The sequence below is a fragment of the Gossypium hirsutum genome, chromosome D04 (assembly GCF_007990345.1).
Source record: "Gossypium hirsutum isolate 1008001.06 chromosome D04, Gossypium_hirsutum_v2.1, whole genome shotgun sequence".
Taxonomy (NCBI): Eukaryota; Viridiplantae; Streptophyta; class Magnoliopsida; order Malvales; family Malvaceae; genus Gossypium; species Gossypium hirsutum.
The window spans coordinates 57216649-57231065 of NC_053440.1; the positions used below are offsets into that span (position 1 = coordinate 57216649).

The window sequence follows — 14417 nt, forward strand, 5'->3', positions numbered from 1 at the left end:
GTTCTTACGTTAAGAAAATTTACTAACTTTGCTTGAAAACACAACAAGAATAAAGTAAGTAGAATTTTATTTTGTTTAAATAAAATAAAGTTTAAGTTAAAGTGTTCAAGGAATGAAATATGCATGCTATGAGGCTTTTTGTTATGCTATGCTAAAGTGTTCAATAAAGGAATTATGCATACTACGCTTTTGTTATGCTATGTTGAAGTGTTCAAGCAATAATTATATATATTATATGTGTCACTTGTCTTGATAAGCCACTAGGTGTCTTGGAATAAGTAAGGCATTTTGTAATTTTTCTTAATTTGTAATATTTTTTTCTTTTATCTTTGAATGTTCCAAGCTAATTAAATAATTGGTGTTATCATGGAAGAAAGCTGTGCAATAGATCGACAAATATGGAACCATCGTTCAACCACATTATTATTTCCTTTGGTGAACCTAAGAAGCCTGCAAACAACATTACTTACATGGACGTGTCGTTGTATAAAGCTGCAGCAGTAGGCAAAATTGAAGAATTCAATAATTACCGGAGGCCTGAACTTGAGTCGCTGAAGACCCCAAACCATGACAACGTGCTCCATATTAACTTATCAACCTCTGAGTGTGTCGGGCAACGTAGCAGATCAGATTTTATCGAACAAATCCTTTTCAAGTGTCCATCACTGCTACTCCAAACAAATGCGAAAGGTCAAACTCCCTTGCATGTTGCAGCAAGGAATGGGCATTCTGCTATTGTGAAACTCCTAATCAAGTCTCGTGCCAAAGCTACTGATGAAGATTTAAAGAAGCTGGGAATGTATCAATTGAATGCAGTCAGGGAGATGCTGAGGAATACGGATCAGGAATCCAACACAGCTTTACATGTTGCAGCAAGGTATGGTCACGTCGAAGAGGTGCAAGAATTGCTGGAGTTTGAAAACCCTGATTTCCCATATTTTGTCAACAGAAATCAGGAGACTCCACTTTACATAGCAGCTAGGAGAGTAGATAAGCTCTCACAGATTATACTATTAGATAAATTGGAATCAATTGCTCATGGAGGCCCCTATGGCAGAACAACTTTGCATGCAGCAGCTATGGCTGGAGATGTCGGTACGTTAAGTTAGTTCCAAATCATTTTTGTTTGAAATAAATAAAGAATCAATTTATTGACTTTTTTGTTTTGTTTTGTTTTGCTTGGATTCTGAGGCAACAAAGAAAATAGTAGAGAATAAAGGGGATATGAGTATATGACAAAGGAAACAGATGAAAATGGACACACCCCTCTTCACTATGCGGCGCACTTAGGTCACGATTCAGTTGTGGAACAGCTGTTAAAATGGGATTTACTTGCTGCCTATGTAGGTGATAAAGAGTGGGAAACGGCACCCCTTCTTATGGCAGCCCGGCAAGGCCATGGACAAATAGTAACAAAGACTTTCCCTTCTTGTCCGGGTTGTTGTGAAAAAGTGGACAAAAGGGGTTGGAATTTTCTTCATTTCGTGGCCATCAGAGCAAAAGTTTTCAAGAGCGTTTAATAAAATTATTTTATATTTTATTAACTAAATAACTGAGTTTAAATAGAGAAAAGAGTCTTGGGAAAATAATTCTCTTATTCTAATAAACTATTTAAACATAAAAAAAATAAAATTTCTTATTCTAATAAACTACTAAAAGATAAAATAAAATAATCTTAAAATATCTCAAATGATTTATTCTAAAATTTATCTACCTAAATAACTTTAAAATATAACCTAAAATATATGGATTTCACATATTTCAAACATATCTCTATTTACAATTCTCCAACGTGATAATGGTTGTAGCACTATATACGGGCTAGTAAAAAATCTAAGGCAGTGGAAAAATGCCCTCGGAATCACACCTCAAGAAGTCTATGACACATGTCGTAGTCGTTTCCATATCACTGATCAGCGTACAGAGAAAATGGTAAATTTTCTATGGCCTATGGCTATGGTTTTACATGCATATATGTAAAATACAAAGACCTATACTACAATACAATCCACTTGTAACAGGTCAATTTTGACCTATGTCTAAAGACCCAAAACCAATAAAAATAAGATCCGGTGGCCCAAAACCTTAAAAATTTTTAGAATGGCCAGAAATCCTAAGATTTAGCGGCGTTTTTAAAAAAGCACCGCTAATAATAATAAAATCTAATAACCATTTCAATTATCTCATTCTTTGATATATTCTCAAGTAAAATTTAAATTATATATTTTTTATTATAAGTTGAAAAAATTAATATTTCGTTGTATTTATTATATAGTGGTCAAATTTACATTTAAATGATAACAGATAATATTGTTTAATACAAAATATTTTTATAATTAAAGAGAAGTCCTAACTCCTATCTATTTATTATTTTTCAATCACAGTTTATTTAAACTACTTTACTAGAAAAAATATATTAAATTATGAGTAAAATAAAATATCATAAAACTTAAATTGTTGTGTTGTAAAGAATAAAAAATAGAATAAATTTTTATAAGAATAATAAATTTTGATAGTTCGACTAAATAAATCAAAGAAAGTAATATAAAACACCAATTTATACAAAATTTTTAACTATTAATTATTGTTTAATCAATCTTAACTATATTTTATGATTATTAAAGATTTAGGGATTTTTTTGGATGGTATTTTAAGGAGTAGGGGGTATGGATTTAGGGTTTGGGATTTAAGGTTTAGGGCTAGGGGATTTAAGGTTTAGGGGTTAGGGGGATTTAGGGGTTAGGGATTTGGAGTTTACGGTTTCAAGGGTCAGGTTAGGGTTTAAGTTTAGATTAATTAGTTTTATTAATTTATATATTAAATATGTTCTTATATATTTGTAAAATAGATAATAATAAATTTAATATATTGAAATTATGAGTATAGTTTATATCATTTAAGAGATATATAATAGATAGATGATCACTTTATGCATGTAGATTGATTGGTTAATTTAGGGTTTAAGGTTTATTTGAGACTTGTTAAATGATACAATTAATTAATACTTGTATATTTAAAAACATTTAACCCTAACCATTTGATATTTTTGATATGGATATATATATATATAGGTAATTAATTATTTAATTTGTATAGGACCAAAATATAAGAAAAAATAAAATAAAAAAATAAAAATGAAATAAAAAACTAAAATTTATACATGTATCAAATACTTTTAAATATTACTTAAAATTTTAATAATTATTTACGTAAAATTTAAATGAAAGATACAATAAATAAATAAATAAAATATGTGAGATTTAGCGGCGTTTTTAGCAAAAACGCCATTACTATATATTCAAATTTCCAAAAACGGCACCGTTTCGATAGGAGAATTTAAATTTATTAGTGGCGTTTTTATCAAAAACGCCGCAAAAGGTAGACATTACCTGTGTTTTGGTAAAAAACACCACAAATATTTATTGCATTTTTCGATACGGTGTCTGTCGAAACCGTTTTTTGAAAACAAAAATTTAGTAGTCGACTTTAAAAATAAAATTGGAGTCGCCACCAATCCTTTATTAAGGTGTGATCGGCTCACCCTATTTTGGTCTACGAATTTTAAGAAAATAGGCCCGGGAGTCAGTTACGCACGAGGAAAGGTTAGCACCGCATCTATCGTCACAACCCTGCCTTCTGACACCAGCTTCAGTTTTTGATGTAACGATGATGGTATCGCACCTGCTGAATGAATCCATGGCCTTCCTAATAGGCAACTGTAGGAAGGCTTGATGTCCATAACTAAAAAGTCCACCTCATAAATAGTTGGGCCAATTAACAGGGGAATGTCAATTCTTCCCATGACCCCGCTCTCAGTACCATCGAATGCTCGAACCACGTTCTGACACGACTTCATATGCGAGCTATCCACGGGTAGCCTGTTGAGCGTGGATAGGGGCAATACATTTAATGCCGATCCATTGTCTACCAAAACCCCCGGTAATATGCACCCTTTACACCTTGTAGTGATGTGTAAAGCTCTAGTAGATCCCATACCCCCGAGTGGTATTTCGTCATCGCTGAAAGAGATGAAGTTATCAGCGCTTATATTGCCGACCAGTCGATCCAACTTGTTAACAGAGATATCGTCGGCCACATAAGTTTCATTTAGCACCTTCAGTAGTGCATTTCGATGTCCCTCCGAGTTTAGGAGTAAAGCTAGCACAGATATGCGAGCTGGTTGTTTGTGCAGCTGCTCCACAACGCTGTACTCGCTATGTTTTATGAACTTCAAGAACCGAACAAGGTTACTTGGAGAAGGAAAACATTGAGGAGGTCGAGGCTTAGTAAGACCAGGCAATTGGGCCCTATAGTCTTTGCTCTGTTCCCGTTACACGGTAATGAGCAAAGAGGGGCAGCTGTAATAAGCCCAATTGCCCGGGCCCGCATCAGAAAACCAAATGCAACAAACGGGCAGGCCCATTTGTTGCATTTGGTTTTCTGATGCGGGCCCGGGCAATTGGGCTTATTACAGTGTCGTTTCAATTTAGGGATTAAATTTTAGTTGTGGCATTTTTCGGAAAAGCGCCGTAAATAATATTTAAACTTTGGTAAAACGGCGCCGTTTCAATGGAAGAATGGAATCTTTTAGTGGCGTTTTATTAAAACGCGGCAAGGATGTATAAATGTTTCTGAAAACGTCGCCGGTTCGATTCAGGTATTATTTGTGGCGGTTTTTGGGAAAACACTAAAAAGTTGCCTTATATTTTAATAAAACGGCGCCGTTTCTTTCTGTACTTGAAATTTTAGTGGCGTTTTTTTATTAAAACGCCGCAAATGTGGATGCAATAGTGGAGCTTTTCCGTAAAACGCCGTAACTCTGAATTAAAATTACCTTAATCGACGCCGTTTCTTAAGAGGACATTTAACTTAATTCATTTGTGTCGTCCTTTACCAAATTGAGAAAGAGGGAAATTGAAGAGAGGTTAGCAGAGAAATAGCGAATCGAAAGGGAAGAAAATTTCAAAGAAAAATACGAAGAAAAAAAAGCAGAGGTTATCTCAGCAATCAACAGAAACGAAGCAAGGTTGGAATCGATCTTTACACGATTGTTGGGCAAAGCTACGAAATTTGTATCCCAGGTAAGCCGTTTCTGTCAATGGTCGATTAAATTTTTGGGTTTTGTTTCAGTCCTAGCTATTTGGGATTTAGGGTTTCGATTAAACTAATTCAACAATGTACTGAAGCTAATTATAACCGAAATAAATTTTTAGAGTTTGTTTCTGTGTTGCCTTGTTGCGGTAGTTTCATTTGCTTCCTTAAACCCCAAACCAATCCGATTAAACGATTAGCGAGTGGCTTGAGTCAATTAGTTGAAATCAGTTATAAGTTTTTACTACAGTTTGATCTTCGAAATACTTCTTAATAAATATATTTTATTATAGCTATTACTTGCAGATAAAATAGTTCATTGAATGAGTAGAAGAAATTATTTTTGAAGTTAAATTGAATATGTATTAATTTATGCTATTTTATCCACATTATCAGCCACCAATCAATAATCAGTATATAACTTGTTGGATAAATATAGCAAAAGTAATGTCCAAGTATTAGAGTCGTGTTTGACTTGACAAAATATATGTTGGATTTGTGGTATCCATGTACTAATCTTTTAGAACTTACAAAGTGAGGTGAGAATAATAAAAGACAAAAATGAAATCTGCTTTAAGTTGTTTGATTGGTGGTTGATAAATATGTGGTGTATAGCAGTCTTAATAGCAAATTGTCAATTTTATGTGTTTTTTAGTTTCTCGAGAGTTGAGACATTGACAATTACCTTATAGGTTTGGGACCGTTCTATAATATATCTTAGCTATATATGTATGCTTTAAAACATCCACTAGGGTTGAAAATTGGACCACACAACTTTTCTGCAGAAAGAAATATGTATGGAGTATAAAGAAGAAAAAGAAAAAGACAAAGAAAACCTTCTTTCAACTTTCGATTTCTTCACTTCAATTGGTTGAATCGTACAATTCAAATTTATTTTGTTGCGTTTAAATACAAAATTCAATAGTAAATATAGTAAATCATTATTAAAATTATGGTTTTAGTTTAAAGATATTTTTAAGTTAAAATCTCACTATTTATAAATTTTTATATAAAAAATAAAAGAATTCCTTATTTACTTGTTCCTAAATTTTGCATTTAGGCTGTAGTTTCTGTGTTGCCTTGTTGCTTTGAGATTCTTAGCTGAAACAATGGCACCCTCATGAAGGAAACACTGAGGTACTTAGCAGGCATTGTAGGCCCGAATGACTATGGCTCTAATATTTGTTCTGTAACACCTCTTACCCAAGACCATCTCCGGAATTGAGTACGAGATGTCATCCAATTTAACTTACCCATTTGGAGCATAAAAATTTGCTTTTAAAATTAAATTCACTGTTCACAATAAAACTGTCCACCTGCGCGACTGTCACTAATTTAATTATATCTAGAGTTACTAAACTCAAAATTTAAATCCGTAATTTTTTCCTGAAACTAGACTCATATAACTTCGTACCATAAAATTTTTAGAATTTTTGGTTTAGCCAATTAGTACAGTTTATTCATTGAATTCTCCCCTATTTCACTACTTGACAGTTCTGACCTCTTGGCACTAAAAATCAATTAACTCATTGTACAAAATTCATATAAGGTTATTGTTTATTTCTTTTGAAAATAGACTCACTAAGGAATCTAGGAATATAAATTGTGAGCCATAATTATTTCTGTACAATTTATAATGACTTTCTAAATTCAGAACAGGGGACTTCAAAAACCATTCTGACTCTGTCTCACTAAAATTCAAATAACTCAAAATATAGAATTCCTTTGCCTACATCATTTCTTTCATGTAAAAATAGACTTGATAAGATTTAATTCTATATATAATTCACTCTCTAATTCCATTTCTACTATTTATGGTGATTTTTCACATTCACGTCACTGCTGCTGTCAAAGAAATTGCTTCTTTGTATTAGCTACCATTTACACATACATAACACCAAAACATAATCTTTACTAACCATTTCAATAGCTAATCTTATCCATATCATATGAACACACTCAAAATGATTAAGACTCTATACATGCCATAGTTTTAAACATTTTGAAAAACACATAATACCGAGATGGTTATGATAGTGTGATACGAGCTCTGACGATCCCCAATTCGAACAAGCTCAAATCACTATAAAACAAAGGAAAGGAGAAAATGTGTAAGCTACAAATAGCTTAGTAAGTTACATGTAAACAATAAGTACTCATTTAATAATTGACATTTCTCTCATATAACTAATCAAACATTTCTTAGCAATTTCAATCACTTACACATGCATAATCTTACCCATTTCACTTGCACATGCACTTATACACTTAACATTTATCACATATGCTCATTCTTTTAAACGTACCTGCATACACACTTCATTTCATATTCACTTTAACTCATTATTAATCCCATTGAACACTCAGAATATACACGGATACGTAGAGAATTAGCACATAAGTGCCACACTGATACGTAGCCGAAGCTACCACTGAAATGTAGCCGAAGCTACCACTGAAATGTAGCTGAAGCTACCACTGACCAATAACACTGGAAATGCATGTCCACGGGCCTGCTCACACAAGCTGTCAGGTGTCTGCAACACATGGTAGATCACCCAGCACCCAGGACTCACTGTAACACTGGTCTTTAGTGACATGTCACTTGTATCCACTTCTATTCCTAAGTTCATCCGGGAATTTACACTTAACACTTTATTTTCAACACTTTATCACTTGAATAATTCATGAACAATTTTCCTTCCACATTCAATATTGATTCACATATCAATAAAATTCACAATTTATAAAAATATATTGCTATTATTTACACATAACTTACCTCAGATGCAAAACGACTATTTTTGTAATTTAGTCGATAACTTTCTCTTTTCCCCGATCACTTCCACTATTTCTTCTTTCTTGATCTATATTAACACAAGTTAATGCATTTTATCAATATTCCATTAAAATACAATTCATACACAATATTTTGGCAAACTTACATTTTTTCCCATAACTTTTCAAAAATTTCACTTTTGTCCCAAAGCTCGTAAAAATAAAATTCACTAAATTTTTAAATTTCAAACTTCACTAAATCATATTTCATGCTCTTAACAGCCCTCAATTTCAAAAAATCACAACTTTATGCACACTTTACTATCTTTCACAATTTAGTCCTTTTTCAACATTTTCATCGAAATTCATCGAGTAAAACTTGTAATTAACACTTCAAACATTGATTATCTAACATCACTAATCAATTTACAATTATATCATGAATGGGTCATTTTTTAAACTTTAATTCCATTAAAAATAAATGGTAGAAACATGAAATTCAAGCTTCAATAAGCATAAACATACGAAAATAATTAAAAACGGGGCAAGAAATCACTTACAATTGAGCTTAAAAAAATCAAGAACCCTAGCTATGGTGACAAGAATTTTTTTCGGCAGAAAACGTCTGATTTTGAAGAAGATGGACACTTATTTTCTCTTTATTTTGTCTTTTATTCAATTTGGACAAAAATGCCCTTGACTCATTACTTAGATGTTTTTCTAGAATTACCCTTTTGTGTCCATAGCACTAATTTATGGTCTAATTGCCACATAAATACTTCCAATTTCATGCAATAATTCAATTAAGTCATTTAATCACTAATTAGACACACTTTGCATTTTTCTCGATTTAGTCCTAAAAATTCAATTAGACACTAAATCATTAAAATTTCCTATCCATATTTTCACACAATATTTCAATCAATCATTAATTAATAAAAATTTAGAAAATTAAACTATTTCACTTCGGATTTGTGGTTACGAAACCACTATTCTGATTAGGCCCTATTTCGGGTTATCACATGTTCATATGAACTTGTTTGCACATACTGCTTTCGCATTTAGGCTGTAGCTGCTGTGGCTTCATTAAACCCCAAACCAATTAAACGATTAGCATTTAGGCTGTAGTTTGTGTGTTGCATTGTTGCTTTGAGTAATAAGAGAAATACGAGTAATTAGAAAAATTGAAGGGCCAATTTTTTGATTAAGTGTTAAATTATTATTGGATAGTTGATCAATGGATAATCTAATTTTGGTTTTTAATTAATCTCTTCCCAAGGGACAGAAAACAATGAGTCGTTGTTTTTAAAACCTAGTTAATATTAAAATCTAGTTAAGTACATGATGTTGAAGTTGTTGAGACTATTGACATGGGAATGGCTTTTAGTGTTTGATTTGAGTTTATTAGCACTTGTTCACTTTTGTCTTCTGTTTATTAGCCAAATTTACTTCTGTTGCCTTCTGTTTTGTTTTTCTTACTTCTGTTTTTTTGGTAGTAATGTACTTCTGTCTTTTTTTCCAGGATTTGCTTCGAAATTGGGGAAATATAAGGTATTTATTCCTATGTTTCCGTAATTAGTTTTCTTTAAAAAATGTCCAATTGTTTAATTTTTTGTATGGTTATATCTAAGCTTTATAGTTTAATTATTAATTTTGATTTTTAGAAGAGAGTTTTAATTACCATTTTAGCTAAATTTGCACGTAACTTTGCAGCTTATTACATTATTTGAGGTTTACATTATGATTCTAACTTCTCCACGTATTATTTACCCAGACAAACACAAATGTTTTAAACTATTAAATTTTGGATTATAATTCTTAAATAACTTTATATATTTGAGTAATTGAATAAATTATGGGCGATTAATTTAATCGGTTTAGCATTTATAAATCATCGATTTTCGATATTATGTCAACAAATTATCAATTTTACCTCAAATTGTAAAAATTATCGATCTTAAATTTGCAACTTGTTTTTATGTTAATGATTAATAATATTTACAACTTAAAGCAGAGGCAGCAGCGAGAGAAGCAGAGGCTGCAGTGAGGGAAGCAGAGCAGAGCAGAGCAGAAAGTACGACGAACTCCAACAGTAGCTTCATAATATGATGAAGATGTTTCAGCAGTCGCAACATCCGCCGTCATAGTATATTGTATAAATTTTTTTATCATTTTAACTTTTAACATTTTTGTAAAAATAATATGAATTATATTTTATTTATTTATTTTTATATTATATTATTCATTTAATTTGAAATATTATATAGATTTATTGCTTTTGGCTGGTTTAGATTTGGTTGCTTTTGATTTGTTGCTACAGGAGGGCTGAAAATATAAAAAATTTTATTTTACAAATATCCCAAAATTAGTGGTGTTTTTTGAAAAAGCACCACTAAAACTCACCAAACAATAGCGGCATTTGTGGGAAAAGCACCGCTAAAAGTCATGTTCTATAGCAACGTTTGTGGGAAAAGCGCCGCTAAAGGTCATGACTTTTAGCGGCGCTTGTGGGAAAAGCGCAGCTAAAAGACATGACATTTAGCGGCATTTGTGGGAAAAGCGCCGCTAAAAGTCATGACCTTTAGTGGCGTTTGAGGGAAAAACGCCGCTAAAGAACATGACCTTTAGCGACGTTTATAGAAATAAACGCCGCAAACGTTAGCGACGTTGAATATAACGGCATTTTTTGAGGCGCTTGTGGAAGCGCCACAAATACTTTTAGTGGCGCTAAAAAGCGCCGCTAAAGGCCTAAAAAAACGCCGCTAAAAACCTATTTTGGTGTAGTGAACTTTTAAAGCATTTGTTGTAACCGATGCATTGGTCTTTCTTTTCTCTCTTTGTGCCCTCCTTTTCCATTTTGGAATGTTGCCTCCTTTTTCCTCAATTCAGCGCCCTACATTTATGTCTCATGTCGGTGCCACTTCGTTTCTTGGTTATGCAACGTATGCGATGGTGATTGCTTTCTGTACAACCATTTATGTGGTGTTAAAACCTTCGCATGGACTTTCCTTCGTTTGCTAATCCATGGCATTGTTTTCTATTATTTGGTGGTGATTGCACATTAAAGATGAAAGAGGGAAATAGTCCTTCATTAAAATTGAGTTAATAGAATTCCGCTTGTTGGCCTGATAGTTAGGGTGTTCATTGTCTCAAGTGTCGCTTCAGTTCGAGTAGCGCTAGTCACCTTGCTATTAAGGCTTTGTCCTTTTCTTATAATTCACCCCCAAAAAAATTTGAGTTATTAAATGTTGATTTATGTTTTATAAGTATAAGGCTTAATAATAAATTTATAAATAATATTAAGTACACAATTTTAATTAAAATTATGATTAACAATTAACTAATAAATTATTTGAGTCAAAAGTTGAATATAAAAGCACAGCAAGAATAAGATAATAGATTAATGTTGTTTTGTTTGAAGTAAAAGTATAAAATTAGTAAAACACATAGCAAGGATGCTATGCTAAAATGTTGAAGTAGGGAATTGGTGCTTTCATCAATTATAGAATTATATATAGTTTTCGTTTGTTTTGATAACTTGTAGGTGATTTGAATAAAGCATGTTATAGTTAAACTCTAAATTCTAAAGCTTAAACCTTAAATCGAGAAAGAAAGCCAGTAAAAATATAACCATTGTTAATTAAATGGCAATTAGAATAAATAAATGTAGTCAAAATAATATAATGAGTTTCATCTGCTACAATTCATTGCGGCAAATTAAATTCTTTTCTGTAATTAATAATTTTCTTTTTGAATAATTTAATTACATTTCTATTAATTTCCTATTTCAAATTAATTGAGTGTGTAGGACACCATTTCGGGCCAAGAAATTTGAAGAACGACCCCAATGTCGCAACATCCATTACTAGTGTTGTAACAACCAACTTCGAAGGTTAGAATGGGGATGCAAAGACGACTGTGTCGCGAAAATGAACTTTGAATGCAAGCTAGGGGAGTAAAATCGATGATGTTGTGACACCCAACTTCGAGGCCAAAAAAGTCTCATTCGATGTCCGATTTCTTGACATCAGTCCTATGATGTCGTGACATTGATTCAACGAGGGCAAAATTACAATTGAAGGTGTTTTCATTTGCACAACTCATCCTAACCCGTTTAATCGCTTGCATTTGATCTAATATGATCATAAAATACTAGAATTATAAATAGAATAGTTTAAGGTTTAATTGGGATTTTATTCCCTTAATTTTCTAGCTTTAGGTTTTGTTAGATTGGGAACTTCTATTTTAGATTCAATTTTAATTCGAGTTTTAATTTCTTCATCAATCTTTAGTTTTTTCTTTTGCATTGGCTTTCAATTGCTGTTTCCTCAACGATTATTAACGGGTTTTCGTCTTCCAAGCACAATCGGCATATCTACGAATCAAAATTATCTTTTCCCCTCTTCCTAGTTTGCTATTTGTTTTAATGTTTGGAATATTGAATTTAGGGAAAATTGTATTTAGACTCATGAGGAGCTAAACCTGTAGGAAGATTAAAGATCGAAGGTGGAATTAATTAACTGAGCAATTAGAGTTTTCCTTAGAATTAGTTGAATTAAATTATGTGTAATTAAATCTTAAGATTGACAACTCTAGGCTGTTATTTAGGTAAATGAGGTCAAAAGAATAGTTTATCGAGTATCTCTTAATTTAATTCGATTTAAACTGCGAGGTCGAAATATAAGTAGTTTCTGCCGATTAATTGATCTAGTTACAGGCCGAAAGGTAATAACTAGGTTAATTATTAACTAATTCATCAAAACCCGAATTCTGAAGTTAATTATGAACACTGACATGAGTTAATCTTCTATCTTTTACCGAGTGAATTTCAATTGTTAGTTTAGTTTTCTTTAATTTACGGTAGTGTTACTACTTAATTTTATTTAGATTTTTCGTACTATAATTTTAGATTATTATTGTTTAAACCTGTTAGTGTAGAAATTAATCTCTAGTTTAATCTAGCCTCTTTTGGTACAATTTTTTGAATACTCATGTGTTCCATTGTAACTTTTATGTTATAACCTGACTTGTATATTTGCGAACATAACTGTTATTTCATATATTTTATTTACAGTATTTCCAGCCCCGATATTTACATGTCGAGGTGAGTAATCAGAATTCCAACAACTCGTCCTTAGAAGTAATAAATATTAATATTTTAAATAGATATAGCCAAAATAATATAATGAGGTCCAACAACTTAATAAAGAGTAGTAAACTATTCTTATAATAAATCAATCTTATAATATTTGTAATTAATATAGAGTAGTATAAACTATTCTTAGTCATGAATTAATTTCTTCCACCCATACTTGGCTGCAAAGAAAAAGAGTCAACAATGAAGAAATCCTAGCCATGATTTATGGTTTCATTAATTCCACTTTTGGCCCACAAAATGAAAGTAAAGACAAAAAGTTGTTCAATAAAGTAAAGATAAAAAGTTGTTCAATTTTTGATTGAGTCTTAGTTCAGTTGTTATTGATATTATTGCCGGTGTAAGAGGACGTGAGTTTAAGTACACTGAAGCGTATTATACTCTACCTTATTTAAGGTTGGGGAGAGAAAAAAAAAGTTGTTCAATTGAAGTAAGGGATCATTAGTTATAATGGGAAATAGATTTGTGAAAATACTGGTTTGTACTGTTTTGAGTGGTTTAGGTCATTGTACTATTTAAAAATTTGAAATTTAGTTCTTATATTTTTATTTTTAAAAATTTAGTCCTCTATTTTTGAGATCTCAAAATTCAAGTCTAATTGTTAACTGTTTTAACGTTAAAAAATTTGTAAATTGAGATCACATCCCTTCCAAAATTTGCTGAATTTTCAAAAAAATATATTAAATGTTTGATGTGATTTTTCAAAAACTTTACAGAAACTTGGTTGAAGAATTACTGGTTTCCAGTTGACAAGTTGACTTAGGCATTTGGTAAATTTCTGAATTTGTAGCTTCTTTCTTTCTTGAGCTTAGAATATTCCAAGCTAACTAATTAATATTTGTTTTGTGTTATCAATTAAGTTCTTTCGTTATTAAATGTGTTAATTTAATTATTAAATGTTATTTCAAATTTTATGCAACTATATTTAAAACGAAAATTTTAAGGAAATAAAATGTTGACACATAACTTTTAAAAGTAAAAATTTAAAATAAATATTTGATCTTTTAAGTTTGACTCCAATGTTTAATTTGATACTCAAACCAAATGACTTCATACGGCCTAATAAATATTTTACATATGTACTATGGTAAAAAAAAATAAGTATTTTAATTGAGACAAAAAAAAGGGGCTCAGATATTAAATGAAACATTAAAGCCAAATTTAGGCACTTAATTATGATGATAAATATAAATTCAAGTATCGAATTGAAAAAAATTAGACACTAAATTAAACCTTAAAGCTAAACTTATGTACCAAATTGAAAAAGAAAAATCTCTAAAGGTGAGTTTAGATGGGCGATTGGGTGCGGTGCTGTAACACCCCTTATCCGTATTCAATACCGGAATAGGGTACGAGGCATTACCAAAACACATGCACTTGTAAACGTATTTAA

General features: G+C 31.5%; 1 protein-coding gene across 1 annotated transcript; it reads left to right on the forward strand.

Moving 5' to 3' along the window:
• The first annotated feature begins 398 nt into the window (after nt 1-398).
• LOC107910811 (ankyrin-1-like) lies at nt 399-1520 on the forward strand. Its single transcript, XM_016838747.1, has 2 exons — nt 399-1095; nt 1348-1520. Exons 1-2 carry the CDS (start codon nt 399-401, stop codon nt 1518-1520), a joined length of 870 nt encoding a protein of 289 aa, XP_016694236.1.
• Nucleotides 1521-14417: the final 12897 nt, after the last annotated feature.

Excerpts from the sequence above, each read along its gene's own strand:
- LOC107910811 (XM_016838747.1), top strand. The coding sequence starts at position 399 with ATGGAACCATCGTTCAACCACATTATTATTTCCTTTGGTGAACCTAAG. Across the intron at positions 1,096-1,347 it reads AGCTATGGCTGGAGATGTCG|GTGATAAAGAGTGGGAAACG; the intron begins GTACGTTAAGTT and ends CTGCCTATGTAG.